This window comes from Phyllopteryx taeniolatus, chromosome 8 (genome assembly GCF_024500385.1).
Source record: "Phyllopteryx taeniolatus isolate TA_2022b chromosome 8, UOR_Ptae_1.2, whole genome shotgun sequence".
NCBI classification, from domain to species: Eukaryota; Metazoa; Chordata; class Actinopteri; order Syngnathiformes; family Syngnathidae; genus Phyllopteryx; species Phyllopteryx taeniolatus.
The window spans coordinates 18,457,938-18,473,120 of NC_084509.1; the positions used below are offsets into that span (position 1 = coordinate 18,457,938).

The window sequence follows — 15,183 nt, forward strand, 5'->3', positions numbered from 1 at the left end:
GCTGGCCCTGCGAGGATGAATTTGAGACACTTTCATGGAAAAATATTAGAATAGAGGTTGTAAATGTAAGTCAGTGATATTGAGAAGGGCCCACCACTGACTACGTCTTGGATTGAGTATGCAATACGTCAACATTAATCACTGCCATTGACGTATGTTGACTTCAAAATATCCATGTTAACATTGAGGACTGGCAGCGAATGAATTTTAAGTGCTGTACTGCATCACATGTATTAGTCGAGCATCGCTGTGTGCCTCTAGGAGGCACTAGCGCTCAAGACAGCACGCAACTGGCTTTGTAAATACTATATTTACGTCCACTTAATCCGATAAACCAAAAAAAAAATGAACAAAATATTTGCAGGAGAACTATTTTAATGCAAGTCTGATTATTATTTGTATTTGATTATTTTAACGATTAATGGTGAACATTCAATGAGCGTTCATTTGAATTTGAATGGAGGGACGCTCGCCATCTTTATTGCTTTACAGAGTACAGGTGACATAGTTAAGGTTTCGGCTCGAGCTGGGCTACGTCACCTGACCCAACAAATGCTCGCGCACGCGCACGCCACTACACGGCTCAATGCGGGTGTGCGTGCGTGTGCGTGTATGATGACTGGCATCCACATCCAGCCCGCGGTGGTTTGAAGAATATCCTGGAAGAAACCTTTGTTTTTGAATCTTATGGGAGTCCTGACAGCCACAGTTTGTCTGTTGGCAGCCGTGGGAGGTCAGTGATGGTCATTTCACTTCTTGCCTGCGTCGGACACAACGTAAATTAATGGGAAAACGTCTCAATATCGAAGAAATATTACTCAAGATAATTACCCTTTGTGTAATTTGTTAAACGTCTTTTAGCCGCTCACTATAAGTGTTCTGTATTTTGAGACGGAATCCAATATTTGGATCAAATAAAACGGCTTAAATGTGGAGTTGGGCATTAAGCAGGTGACAAGAGGGACCCCACGTGCGGCCGATTGTGAATTCGTCCAATTGTTTGCGGCCTTTATTTGGGGGGTATATTGCAAGCCGTTTCAGCATTTATCCGAAATCCCTGATAGGCAGTGTATAATGTCCAAGCAGTGGCGGTCCGAGCTCGCATGGCACCGCGTGCGAGACCCCCCCCTCCCAATAAACGCAGACATACGCACACCTTAACCACCATCTCACAAACACGCCAATGAAAAACACAATTTTCCTACATGTGAAAATATATCTGCCGGTTGCTGTACTATATCCTACCGGATTGTCGCGGGGCCTTTCCACAATGCAATAAGTAGGCCATGCCAGCGCAAAGGCACGGTCAACACGCTGGCTGTCACGGCTTGACTTTTTTTTCTTTCACCGACAAGGTGCTCCGAAGCGGCCATGCCAGCGGACTACTCGAAGGGAAAATGCATTTTCTGGGTGTAGGCATCTCTAGATTACTAACTAGCTAACTGCACGTTGCGATTGCGCTGGATAACCACTGATGCAAACAAAAGCGCTGGAGTTCTTATAAAGTGAGGGAGGCACACAGCCTTAAGAGTCTCATGCTGCCCAATTGACTCACTCCTCTGTATTAAATATAAACTACATATTGTAAAAAAAGAAAAACAGTATCATCTGCTGGATCTGGTGTGCACTGCTCCCACTTATATAATATTATTATGTTATGAGTGTGAGTGTGATGGCTTGTTTGTCAATATGTTTCCTGTGACTGACTAGTGACCATTCCAGAGTGTACCTGCCTCTCACCCAAATTCAGCTGAGATTCGCTTTGTGATCCAATTGCAAAGTTAATGTGTACTATATAGAGCAGTTCGTATAGTGCTGTTTTTGTTATACACAGCATCAGACTTCCTGTTGTTTTCACCAAACTTTAGTTTATGATTCAAACTGCCTAGTGAGTGTGACTGTTATTCCTGTTATACCCCTATTCATGACAGTGTGAACATCAATACATATAAATATACTTATAGTGTTAAGGGCTCATTTTCAATGTCAAATATAAACCAAAACTAAGTAGGTATGTGAATCTAATATAATACACCATATGTATTGTTAAAAACATATCTACACAAAAATATGTTTGGAAACATTTCAATTCTCACCCCTGGAACATAATCAAATTTTAAGTAGACTATTTTTATATGGTAAATTATGAGTGAAAAGTGTGTTGTTTATAAATAATATTAGTTTTCATATTAAAGATACATTTCTTGCACTTCTTGCATTTCTTGAGTCAGTGTATTTTGATATTATCATTAACGGTGTAATATTGTGATAGTATTATGAGTATCTCTGTCATTCCCCCTCTGCATGGCCTTTCCACAGGTTTAATACATACAAAAATTAATAATTTCTGCCATATAGTGTTGTGGTTTGATGTTTCTACAACTTTGGGCCATAGAATTAATGCTGTCTGCAACCGCTACTTATTGAACCTGTAACAAACCAAATAAATGCCATTGTTCACATCGTATTCATTGACATCAGACTCTGTTTTTTCTTATTTACAAATTGATGAATAGTTTTGCTTAGTTTTTTCTTTTTTTATTTGTATAGATAGAAACACAATGTTCAACCGCCTATAGACTGACAGCAGGGTAGTGCTGCTCTGCTTAGGTTTCCTTTAATGATATAGTATAATGGCAGTAAGGGATTTGAGACAGATTTAGCCCTGGATGGAAACTACAGTGCCTGCACCCTTATGCCCCTGGGAATCGTGTGTGTGCATGTGAGTGTGTGAGAGATGTAAGCTTCTTTGCGCTGTCACTTCAAGGGAACAGTGCTTACCTGATAGCAAGTCCTCCCTCTCTGACGCAGCATAAAACACTGCTTGTTTTTGTTTTTCTTTTATTAGTTTGCCAATTGGCAGAAATTAAAAATATGATTACACTAATTCTCCTTTTATTTGCTCCAGTGGGATGTCGGCCAGTAATTTCACCCCTCAATGATGCAAAGGTCAGGAATGAGTCTGTTATTGCATTCTTTTTCTTCGCTGTGATATGTACAGTATACTCCAAATTTTCATCAGCAATTATTTTTGTGTTTTGTCTGAAGGTTGAATGTATTGTTCAAGAAACGCTGAATGGAGATGGGTCACAACATGAGTGCAGCCCTCAGCTAGCAGGTATCTCCAGATATTCACACAGCATATGATCACAAATATTTGTGTACTATATCATATTCAGTCCCTGATGGTGTAGTGGTACACTCGCCTGACTTTGGTGCGGGCAGCGTGGGTTCAGTTCCCACTCAGTGACGGTGCGAATGTGAGTGTGAATGGTTGTCTGTGTCTGTATGTGGCCTGCGACTGACTGAGGTGTAGTCTGCCTTTCGCCTGAAGTCAGCTGGGATAGGCTCCAGCGCCCTGTGACCCTAACCAGGATAAGCGGTGTTGAAAATGGATGGAAAAATGGGAATATCATATTCATACTATGATATTATTATTTTATAATTCTCAAAAACTGTTCTCTATGCTTTAAGCAACATGTGACATCCTTAACAGCTACAGAAGTATAAAATAATATATTAATATTACAGTCATTAATTTATGACTGTAATACATTAATGCATACTTTCAATGACAAATGACGAAGGTGATGTAATAATCTGTCACAGATACACCTGATGTTTCTTACTTAACAGTGAGTGTCATCAACTCTCCTTCCCATTTTTTCCCCTCTATTCAGGGTGGCAGTAAAAAAATAAAAATAAAGTAAAATCAAAATGGGCGGCACGGTGGACGACTGGTTAGAGCGTCAGCCTCACAGTTCTGAGGACCCGGGTTCAATCCCCGGCCCCGCCTGTGTGGAGTTTGCATGTTCTCCCCGTGCCTGCGTGGGTTTTCTCCGGGCACTCCGGTTTCCTCCCACATCCCAAAAACATGCATTAATTGGAGACTCTAAATTACCCGTAGGCATGACTGTGAGTGCGAATGGTTGTTTGTTTCTCTGTGCCCTGCGATTGGCTGGCAACCAGTTCAGGGTGTACCCCGCCTCCTGCCCGATGACAGCTGGGATAGGCTCCAGCACGCCCGCGACCCTAGTGAGGAGAAGCGGCTCAGAAAATGGATGGATGGATAAAATCAAAATGTTAACTCTGAAAGACAAAAAACACTCTTCCATAACTCTCAACTTTAGAAGCTAACATTAGCAGTGGACTCACTGCTCATTCAACTCCTGGCTCTATGTCACACGATGTCTGGCTGACAAAGCATGGAAACATTTGTTAACACTGCACATTCCTTTGGAACATGTATTATATGCTGACATCACATACGACGGCCATATATTCCTGAACATTTTGGTCTGCTTATTAATTGTATGAATCTTAGAGGTTCCAACGGCGGCGATATAACCCAAATTTGTACCTATAGTGGCGTGAAAAAGTATTGGCCCCCTTCTCTAATTATTATTTTATTGCAGAGTTTCTCCCCTTTTAATGTTCAAGATCATCAAACAAATGTCAATATCAGACAAATATAACCCAAGTAAACTTAAAATGCTGCTTTTAAATCGTGATTTCATTTATTAAGGAAAACAAACTATTCAATGTTACCTGGCCCTGTGTGAAAAAGTAATTAGCCCCTTTGTTAAATCATGAATTAATTGTGGCTAATCACAATTTTTGGTTAATTTTCACTGATCACACCCAAGCCTGATTACCTCCAGACCTGTTCAATCAACAAATCACTGAAACAGAATCTGTCCCGACAAAAGGAAGTCGGACAAAAGATCTAAACAACTGTAACAAAAAGACACAATCCAAAGAGATTCCAGAACAGTGGAGAACTAAAGTAATTGACATCTATCAGTCTGGAAAGGGTTACAAAATACATTTCTAAAGCTTTAGGATTCGAGCAAACCATATGGAGAGCCATTATCCTCACATGGTGATAACATAGAACGGTGCTGAAGCTTTCCAGGAGTGGCCGGCCTAAGATTACTCCAAGAGAACAGCAATGACTCATCCAGGAGGCCACAAAGCAACACATGACAACTTCCAAACAACTGCAGTCCCTCCCTTGCCTCATTTAAGGTCAGTACACAACAATAAGGAAGAGACTGGGCAAAAATGGCATCCATGACAGAGTTCCAAGGCGAAAAGCACTGCTGACCAATAAGAACATTAAAGCTTGTCTTACATTTGCAAAAAAATTATCTGAATAATTCCCAAGACTTTTGGAAGAATATTCTATGGACTGACGAGATGAAAGTTGAACTTTTTGGAAGATATGTGTCTCGTTACATCTGTGGTAAATGTAGCACAGCATTTCAGAAAAGGAACATCATACAGTCAAACATGATGACGATAGTGTCTTTGGCTGATTTGCCCCTTCAGGACCTGGACAATTTGCTGTGAATGAAGGAACCATGAATTCTGCTCTGTAACAGAAAATCCTGAAGGAGAATGTTCAGCCATCGGTTTGTGACCTCAAGGTGAACCGCACTTGGGTTCTGCAACAGGATAATGATCGAAAACAAACCAGCAAGTCAACTTCTGAATGGCTTAAAAAACAAAATGAAGGTCACTCCAAAACCTTCATTTAGTTTTTTTAGTCAAAGTCCAGACTTGAATCCGTTTGAAATGCAGTGGCATGACCTTAAAAAAGGCCGTTCATGCTCGAAAACCCTCCTTTTTGCTGAATTCAAACAATTCTGTAAGGAAGAGTGGGCCAAAATATCACCACAGAGATGTGAAAGACGCATTGGCAGTTATAGAAAACGCTTGATTTCAGTTGTTGCTCCTGAGGATGGCACAACCAGTTTAGGGGGCCATTATTTTTTCACACAAGGCCAGGTAACTTAAAAAACAATTTCCCTTAATAAATGAAATCACCATTAAAAAAACAGCATTTCAAGTTCACTTGGATTATATTTGTCTGATATCTACATTTATTTGATAATCTTAACCATTAAAGTGGGGAAACTTTGCAAAAATATAAGACATTTTGAAGGGAGCCTATACTATAAGTAGGAAAACATCGTAGTCTTAAAACTAAATCGAGTTTGTAGGTAACTCAGTGTAGTCTATCACTAACCTACGCTAACACAGTAGTAAACTCATAATAACTGTAAATGTTTGTATAAAAAACACTTTAAGGCCATAAATATACTGTAAAACAATCAAATCAAAAACATTATAGTATAGTATGGCAGCTTCTTGTGCTGCGTGACAATATATTTTTACACCTCTTCACAAACTAGTTCATTGTTCAACGTTCGTAACCTCAAATCCTCTTATGTCGAGACCATCATAAACAGAGCACCCCCTGCATTTACATTTGTAGGCTGCATTGAATTACATGCAGCTACTTAGTTTGGTGTAAGGCTGTAGTGTTGATTATGTGGAGTGCATGTCAAGTTTCTAATTTTCTGCAGCGGAACTTGATGAAGTACAAAGACACCAGAGTCTGCTCGGGGAGCTGCAGAGGCTGGCTGATGATGGTAGGCACTCACTCACTCATTCCTAGTGTGATATGATATACAGTGAACACCCATATTTTGGGGGAATATGTTCCATACCGCGGCATGATGAACGACTGGTTAGCACATCCGCCTCACAGTTTTGAGGACCTGGATTCAAATCCGGCCTCGCCTGTGTGGAGTTTGCATGTTCTCCTCGTGCCAACATGGGTTTTCTCCAAGTACTCCGGTTTCCTCCCACATCCCAAAAACATTCATGGTAGGTTGATTGAAGACTCTAAATTGTCTGTAGGTGTGAATGTGAGTGTGAATGGTTGTTTGTTATGTGCCCTGCGATTGGCTGGTGACCAGTTCTGGGTATATCCCGCCTCTTGCCTAAAGATAGCTGGGATAGGCTCTAGCACGCCCACGACCCATGTTTGGATAGAGCAAGACCATATAAAAAAATATAGTTTTCATAGTTTTTCCTCTTCCACACTCTATATACACATTTAAACTTATTACAATTTTTCTTCTTTTCCTTTCGGCTTGTCCCTTTAGGGGTCGCCACAGCGCGTCATCCTTTTCCATGTAAGCCAATCGCCTGCATCCTCCTCTCTAACACCAACTGCCCTCATGTCTTCCCTCACGACATCCATCAACCTTCTCTTTGGTCTTCCTCTGGTTCTCTTGCCTGGCAGCTCCATGCTGATCACCCTTTATCAATATACTCACTCTCTCTCCTCTGGACGTGTCCAAACCATCAAAGTTTGCTCTCTCTAACTTTGTCTCCAACACATCTAACCTTTGCTGTCCCTCTGATGAACTCATTTCTGATTTTATCCAACCTGGTCACTCCTAGTGAGAACCTCAACATCTTCATTTCCGCCACCTCCAGCTCTCCTTCCTGTTGTCGCTTCAGTGCCACTGTCTCTAATCCGCACACCATGACTGGTATTACCACTGTCTTATAAACTTTGCCCTTCATCCTAGCAGAGACTCCTCTGCAACACAACACACCTGACACCTTCCTCCACCCGTTCCAACCTGCTTGGACCCCTATCTTTCATGCACCTATATTCTGTTTTACTTAGGCTAATCTTCATTCCTCTGCTTTCCAGTGCATGCCTCCATCTTTCTAAGCTTTCCTCCACCTGCTCCCTGCTTTCACTGCAGATCACAATGTCATCTGCAAACATCATGGTCCACAGGGATTCCAGTCTAACTTCATCTGTCAGCCTATCCATCCCCACTGCAAACAGGATGGGGCTCAGGGCTGATCCCTGATGCAGTCCCACCTCCACCTTAAACTCCTCTGTCACACCTACAGCACACCTCACCACTGTTCTCCTGCACTCGTACATGTCCTGTAATATTCGAACATATTTCTCTGCCACTCCAGATTTCCGCATGCAGTACCACAGTTCCTCTCTGGGTACTCTGTCTTAGGCTTTCTCTAGATCTACAAAGACACAATGTAGCTCGTTTTCACCTTCTCTGTACTTTTCCATCAACATCCTCAAGGCAAATAATGCGTCTGTGGTACTCTTTCCAGGCATGAAACCATAGTGTTGCTCGCAAATACTCACTTCTGTCCTGAGTCTAGCCTCCACTACTCTTTGGGGTTTAGATCTGGAGACTGGCTAGGACACTCCAGGACCTTGAAATGCTTCTTACGAAGCCACTCCTTTGTTGCCCGGGCGGTGTGTTTGGGATCATTGTCATGCTGAAAGACCCAGCCACGTTTGATCTTCAATGCCCTTGCTGATGAAAGGAGGTTTTTACTCAAAATCTCAACGATACATGGCCCCATTCATTCTTTCCTTAACACAGATCAGTCGTCCTGATCCCTTTGCAGAAAACAGCCCCAAAGTATGACATTTCCACCCCTATACTTCACAGTAGGTATGTTGTTCTTTGGATGCAACTCAGCATTCTTTCTGCTCCAAACACGACCAGTTGAGTTTTTACCAAAAGTTCCATTTTGGTTTCATCTGACCATCTGACATTCTCCCAATCCTCTTCTGGATCATCCAAATGCTCTCGAGCAAACTTCAGACGGGCCTGGACATGTACTGGGTAAAACAGGGGGACACGTCTGGCACTGCAGGATTTGAGTCCCTGGCGGAGTAGTGTGTTACTGATGGTAGCCTTTGTTACTTTGGTCCCAGCTCTCTGCAGGTCATTTGCTCGTTTCCCCCGTGTGGTTCTGGGAGTTTTGCATACCGTTCTTGTGATCATTTTGACCCCACGGGGTGAGATCTTGCGTGGAGCCCCAGATCGAGGGAGACTATCAGTGGTCTTGTATGTCTTCCATTTTATAATAATTGCTCTCACAGTTGATTTCTTCACACCAAGCTGCTTACCTATTGCAGATTCAGTCTTCCCATCTTGGTGCAGGTCTACTATTTTGTTTCTGATGTCCTTTGACAGGTCTTTGGTGTTGGCTATAGTGGAGTTTGGAGTGTGACTGTTTGAGGTTGTGGACAGGTGTCTTTTATACTGATAATGAGTTCAAACAGGTGCCATTAATACAGATATCGACTAGAAGACAGAGGAGCCTCCTAAAGAAGAAATTACAGTTCTGTGAGAGCCAGAAATCTTGCTTGTTTGCAGATGACCAAATACTTATTTTCCACCATAATTTGCTAATAAATTCTTTAAAAATCGGTGATTTTCTGGATTTGTTTTCTCATTTTGTCTTTCCTTGGTGAGTTATACCTATGATGAAAATTACAGGCCTCTCTCATCTTTTTAAGTGGGAGAACTTGCACAATTGGTGGCAGACTAAATACTTTTTTGCCCCACTGTACCTGTATACTGTCAAAAATAGAAATATTCGCCACCATTTTGACTGACTGCACATGCACATATGCACAGTTGTAGCTATTGGAGCCTGTAGCCATTCAAATGAATCACAGGGCACACCAGAGACGATAATCTCTGCGGAACTAAGCATCCTATGGCCGTGCCTGGGGTGCTGCACTGATGCTCGTGGCAGACCGCGGCACAGGAATTGGATAAAGTTGTGTAAGATTCACTAAGGAAGCAGATGTACTCAGCCAGTATTGAACGGCACCAGGACCGGCTCAAAAGTGACCATGACCACGATACTGCAAGGAATCCTGGCTAAAGTAAACAATTTTAAACGAAAAAGAAGTGTTTTGGCAACATCTTATCCCTGAGGGAAAACTGGTTGCTGTAGGGTGTCAGTGAAAATGTGTCTTTTCTGGTGTTATGACAAAATCTCTGACCAAAAAAAAAAAAAGCTGTGTCCAGGGCACTAGCTAGTTTTCAAATAATCAAATTGGATTTTTCATTTTTTGGACAATGACAGTCTTTTTTTCCTGAATATTACAAGGACTAATGATTCGGTTGTGATTTGCTAGTCATTCGTTACCGTCAATAGTGATTGAGGATTTACACGCCGAGTCCTAGCGCTCGTAAAAACCTATACAAACGATTGGTTAAAAGTATGAAAGATGAACAGCGATATAGCTGGGGTTCACTGTTATGATATTTGTTCAGCTATTGTGCGCAAATTGAAATGAGTTATGATGTTGCTGACCATTGCAGAGAGAGAGCGGTATGAATACAATCTAGCTGATGAAGAGGGCGATTTGGAGCCGAAGGATGAGGAGAGCGATGCGGCCAAAACAACAGTGGAAGGTGAGCCCAAGGAGAGGGAGATGGATGAGCCAAGGATAGACGATACAGGGATCCATGATGAAGAGGAGAGAGCTAAGGAGCTTGAGGAGCTGCTAGCTGAGGAGATCAGCAAGAAGGAAAAGGAGGAGAGAAATGATGAGGAGCTCAAAGAGCTGCTGAGAGAGTTGAAAAAAAAGCGTTACGAGATGAAGGAAAGAGGAAGTCAAAATAGCCCCGAAAAAGGTCAGGAAGAAGATGACACAAAGCCAAAGATGGCAAGAGACAAAGAGGAAGTTCAGCAGCAGACTGTTGCCGATCAGAGGAAGGATGAGGTCGAGCTGAGTGTGGAGAAGGAGAAGGTGGAGAAGGAGCTGATGGAGTTGAAGAGCAAGAATAAGCCAGAGGAGGAGCGGACGAGGAAGGAGAAGCAGGAGGAGCTGGATGAGCTGGTCAAGAAGATGCAACGAGTGCAGGAAGAGACGCAAACAGAGAAGAGAGACGATGACGTGGACCACAGTAAGCATGAGGAAGAGGACGAGGATGACAAAAGAAAAGATGACAATGGTGGAGGAAAGGGAGGCCAAAATGAAGTGAGGAGCAAAGAAGGAGCAGTGGAGGTGAAGGAGCCGCAGCAGAAGAGAGTGATGGAGAAAGCCAGCGACGAGGCCACTCGCCAGTTTGAGAGAGAGAGGTTTAAGGATGATGAAGAGGACGATCAAAATGGGGAGGATGAGGAAGATGAGGACGAGTACATCAGAGAGGATGAGGAAGGCGGCTTGGAAGATGACGAAGGGGAGGTATGTCAAAGAAACAATATGTTGTCACGTTATCTTAAGAGTTTTCTCATAATTTATGTTTGGCACCTTGACAAGTCGCCCTGATGAGCGCCCCCACTTATGAATTTTTCAAGTTATGAGCCATTGGGTGGTATAATTTATTTATTTATTTGCTTTGTGTTGTGAGCTTCAGATACGCCATCGCTCGAGCAAACTGAAAAATAAAGAAGGACCACAATCGCAATCACGTTCAGCCATTTACTGAACAGGAAAAACAGGCAAAACATTTGACTGTTTTACAATACTTGGCCCTTTTGTAGTGTATTTGTTTAACTTTCACCGATTTCTTGTTTGTTTGTTTGATTGTCATTATCTTTGTCTTTTGTTGCAATGTGTTGAAATGTAACAAAACAATCTGCTGCTATTTGCCTATTTGAAAACGGCTAATATCGACCGATTAATCGGTCATGCCCAAGTAGTTATACTTTATAAAAACATTTTTTATTTACCTTTTCTTCTATTAGGAAAATAGAACAATATTATATCAGTGCTAGTTTTCTTTGTTAAAAATACTTAACTAAAACAACGTGGCGGTGGTTTTCGGGGGCTGGAACAGATTATTGGCATGTCACTTCATTATATATATACTGTACTACAAAATAAGTAAGCTTGGTCACTGAACGAATGAAAGTCAGAAGTTAGGGTACTGCCTCTCTGCGCCCGTCAGACCCTAAATACTAAGTTCATTATTCACGGACAAAGCGCGAAATTGATCATCCTTCCACGAGAGCAAAACAACAAAATTGATAAACTAATTTCAGCATATTTTGGCAGTTTGGGCGACTGCACTCAACTAAGATGCTATACAAGTAAAAAAATAATATCAAACACAAAGAGCATTTTCTGGCCCCCATATTACAGTCGTACAGTATATTCTCATCATTTAGTTGTCAAGTATGTTATTATCTAAAACTGTGTGCAAAATGTTTCCACTGTGTGTAATGTGAAAAGGTACACTGTTGTCTGCATAAAATAGGTCACGTTTTCTCTCCTTTACATCTGCAGGAGCTGCTGGAGATTGAAGCACAGTTACGTGAAGTTGCCGCAGAGCTGAGAGAGCTGCGGAGAGGATGAACACCCACGCACACAGTAGTGCTCGGTTTCATTCTCGTTCACACATTCAGCTGCCCCTATTCCCATTAGCAGCCTCTGTATCCCTTCTTTTGATGCAAAATGATTTTATTGCGAATGGTTCCCGCTGTTTTTTTTCCATCTGTGTCAATGCAATGCTCATTTTAGTTTAGGAGTCCTATCGACTCTCTGAATTCATGCTTTTTGCATAGTTGACGTGAACTACGCATTCAGTACTTTTATTTAAATGCCATTTCTAACTAGAAACTTGGCACAGCATCTTTGAGTGCTGAGTCATGAAAATGGGCACGCAGTGCTTCTTGTCTCAGATGTTGCAACAGATTCTCAATAAGCAATTTGTGTGTATTAATATCCGTTTTGTGCAATAATCGATAGCTATATGTTAAGTGTTATGACTGTTACCTATAACTGATATTTCTACCCAAGGGTGAGTCATTTATTCTTTGAAGAAATAAGGGTGGTTTCATTAGGCTCGTGTACTGTTAAAATCAGACTGTTTGTGATGAACACGGGTGACACTAACAAAACACGAATGGATTTAGTACGCTGATCCGTATGTCAGGTGTTGAGTTACACAGTGTGAGTAGATGGGACGTGATGTACTTAAAGCTTACAAGGTCTCAAGGTGTCACTTGAGGTTCAGACAGATTTGCACTCTTAACAAGCCAAGGACGAGGCAGGGATGAGGAAGACACTCAAGCCATTTTCTTGTCTTTTGGTAAAAAAACAAAAACATAACCGTTATAATCGCTCAGTGGTGTTACATCACATTTGCAGTGGTTGCCGTCTTGACTTCTTTGTGCTCGTGTAAATATCATTGCGCCAAGGTCATAGGGAATAAAAGGCAAAAGCGCCCCCAAGAGGACACTGCGTCAAATTGCACAAGTTACAGATTTAACAGGGTTACCAAGAGGCTCACTTAACTGCAATAACGCATTGTACACTGCAGCACACATAAATGCAATAACGAATATTAAATAGGTAAGCCAATATAGCAGGTATTTTAATACTTCATTCAAGTGCAAATATAGAACTCATTAAATATATTCTCTTTTCTATACTGCCAAGCATTGCAATCTTGTGCGAAGTTTGAACACACACACTAACACAAATAATAGTTAGCACGAATAATCTTAGTACCATCCATTCCAAAGATGAGATGTTTATTTATTTCACAATTAAAGAACTGTTAGTTTACTTTAAACTTGTTTTTGTACATATGTGTAAGTTGTATCAACCAGCAAGGTAGATGAAAGATACGTGTGAAGATGTTTAAAAAAAAAAAAAAAACTTGGAAGAATTGAAACAAAATATTTGTAATATTACTGGCCAATAGAGTGCTGTATTTTGTGCCTGTTGTCTTCTCTGCTACCCATGAATCAATAAAAGAGTATGAAACACATTTGCTGCCAGTTGTTTATCTTGTGACTAAGAATCACTTCACAACACAATTAAAAAAAAACAAAAAACAGTTTGAGTCATTTCAGATGTTGTTAGGTTAAGCTTTTAAAAAATGACTGATGCTTTACATGGTCTTTTCCGACCCTGAGATGTCTCAGAGCCCACTTGCCACAGTGGAAGTCGCCCCTTTGTGATGAGTTGTCTCCGGAGAGCCAACAGAAGAAGCTTGTGCGTCCAACACTGACTCAATGTGGCTGAGCAGAGAAGAGAAAAACTGGGGCACACCTTCGTAACCTGACAAGAGAAAAGAACACTTCCGACTATCTGTCTGTGTCTTGTGTGAGAAGGTCATCGTGTTGGCTTCACCTGGAAAGATGTTGATGTCAATGACGGTGAGCGTGTACGTGTGTGCATTGATGATGACATCCACACCAAACAGGGCCATGCCGAGCTGAAGGCGCAGCTCTCGGACCAAGGCGGCCACAGCCTCCGTACTGGGAGGAGGCCGGCAGGGCATTTGCTCATCCAGCATGGGCAAGAGACACATTTCCAAATGGATTTCAGACAGCTGCTTCATTTTCCCAAATATTGTGTAATGTTGGAAATACACACGCATCTATACAATGCCTAGAAAATCCTTGACACTTATGTATAGATACTGTAGACAGAAAACCATATAATACATTGCAATATCAATATTTTATCACACGCTAGTCCAGACAGTGATTATCAATGAGTTTCAAAGCTGAGAATCAACTTTCCTAATTGAGGAGTACCCTACTCTGTATCCCGTGGATATTACTTTGCTCTTCTGTGCGGCATTTCATGTGAACTAACAGAGTGAAAACAGATGGATAGGTCATCACCCCAAAAATCATTGCACACACGCATGATGGCAGCCCCGCTTTTTAAAGCAACTGGAAATCTTCTAACATCCATTCATTTGCAATGAAGCTCATCCTGTTCAGAATCACAGCAGGGCCTGGACCCTACCCCGCCGGACTTACAGTAGGGCAGAAGGCCTGGTTGCCGTTCAATCACAGGGAGATCGTGAATAGCCCATGGAGCAAGAATTGACACGACGCCAGTTGCATGAAAGTCAGTAATTGCCACCTCACCAATTGCGCCCCCTAGATTATCATTTAACAATACTGGAGGATACTTTTAAATCATAGCTTTTCATTTAAAAAAAATAGGCTACCATACAATACCCACAGCAGTAAGATCAGAGGTTGACTCCGGTTTGGACACTTGCTGACTGTTGAAGAAGATGGTCTTTCTGTCTGCAGGCAGAGAGAAAGAAACCACAGCTGGAGTGTACACAGGGAATAAATAGAAGAAGAAAACGTGAGATAGCATAAGCAGATCAGTAGAACAGGATATGGAGGGAAAACCAAGGGTTGGATGAGACAGGATAGAAACATGAAAGACTGGCAGGGGCATATTGCATTTTCTGACTGACCACATGGCCCAGTGGGGAAGTTCTTGAGTGAGGGCCTCTCCACACGGAAGTGTCTTTCTCCGACCACAAACACCTTGTGCAGAACGGCTCCGTGGTTGACAAAACTCTGGAGGACACACGGAGGTCGGATCTCCACCAGACTTGCCGCACTGAAGATCAGCGACATCTACACACACGGCCCATGGAACAAGCGCAATAAGAAAAAGCACAGGATTTATAAATAAAACCATTACGCTTACCTCATGGGAAAGAGAACCATGTGCCACTCTTGTTTTACAAACTGTCCAACAGAGAGAACGATGTGTTAGGTGTTGTTGCACAGCAAAACAGAAAGCAGCATCACTTGCCT

At 41.9% G+C, this 15,183-nt stretch overlaps 2 protein-coding genes across 2 annotated transcripts in view; one reads left to right on the forward strand and one right to left on the reverse strand.

Moving 5' to 3' along the window:
- LOC133481936 (DNA ligase 1) lies at positions 1-13,373 on the forward strand. Its single transcript, XM_061781312.1, has 6 exons — positions 1-733; positions 2,909-2,949; positions 3,049-3,118; positions 6,372-6,437; positions 9,972-10,840; positions 11,885-13,373. The coding sequence occupies exons 1-6, from the start codon at positions 688-690 to the stop codon at positions 11,951-11,953; spliced, it is 1,161 nt and encodes a 386-aa protein (XP_061637296.1). The 5' UTR covers positions 1-687; the 3' UTR covers positions 11,954-13,373.
- The window catches only part of LOC133481937 (inositol-tetrakisphosphate 1-kinase-like), a 24,925-nt gene continuing 23,104 nt past the window's right edge, over positions 13,363-15,183 (reverse strand). The window contains exons 9-13 of the mRNA XM_061781313.1: positions 15,074-15,114; positions 14,835-15,000; positions 14,579-14,655; positions 13,739-13,892; positions 13,363-13,666 (exon numbers count right to left, since the gene is read on the reverse strand). Coding sequence (XP_061637297.1) covers positions 13,527-13,666; positions 13,739-13,892; positions 14,579-14,655; positions 14,835-15,000; positions 15,074-15,114 — 578 coding nt within the window. The 3' untranslated portion in view covers positions 13,363-13,526. The remainder of the gene's footprint in view (positions 13,667-13,738; positions 13,893-14,578; positions 14,656-14,834; positions 15,001-15,073; positions 15,115-15,183) is intronic.

Bases quoted from the DNA above. Each gene is read 5' to 3' on its own strand.
- LOC133481936 (XM_061781312.1), top strand. From the start codon at position 688: ATGGGAGTCCTGACAGCCACAGTTTGTCTGTTGGCAGCCGTGGGAG. The intron at 3,119-6,371 runs GTATCTCCAGAT...AATTTTCTGCAG, and splicing joins GTGCAGCCCTCAGCTAGCAG to CGGAACTTGATGAAGTACAA. The intron at 10,841-11,884 runs GTATGTCAAAGA...TTACATCTGCAG, and splicing joins TGGAAGATGACGAAGGGGAG to GAGCTGCTGGAGATTGAAGC.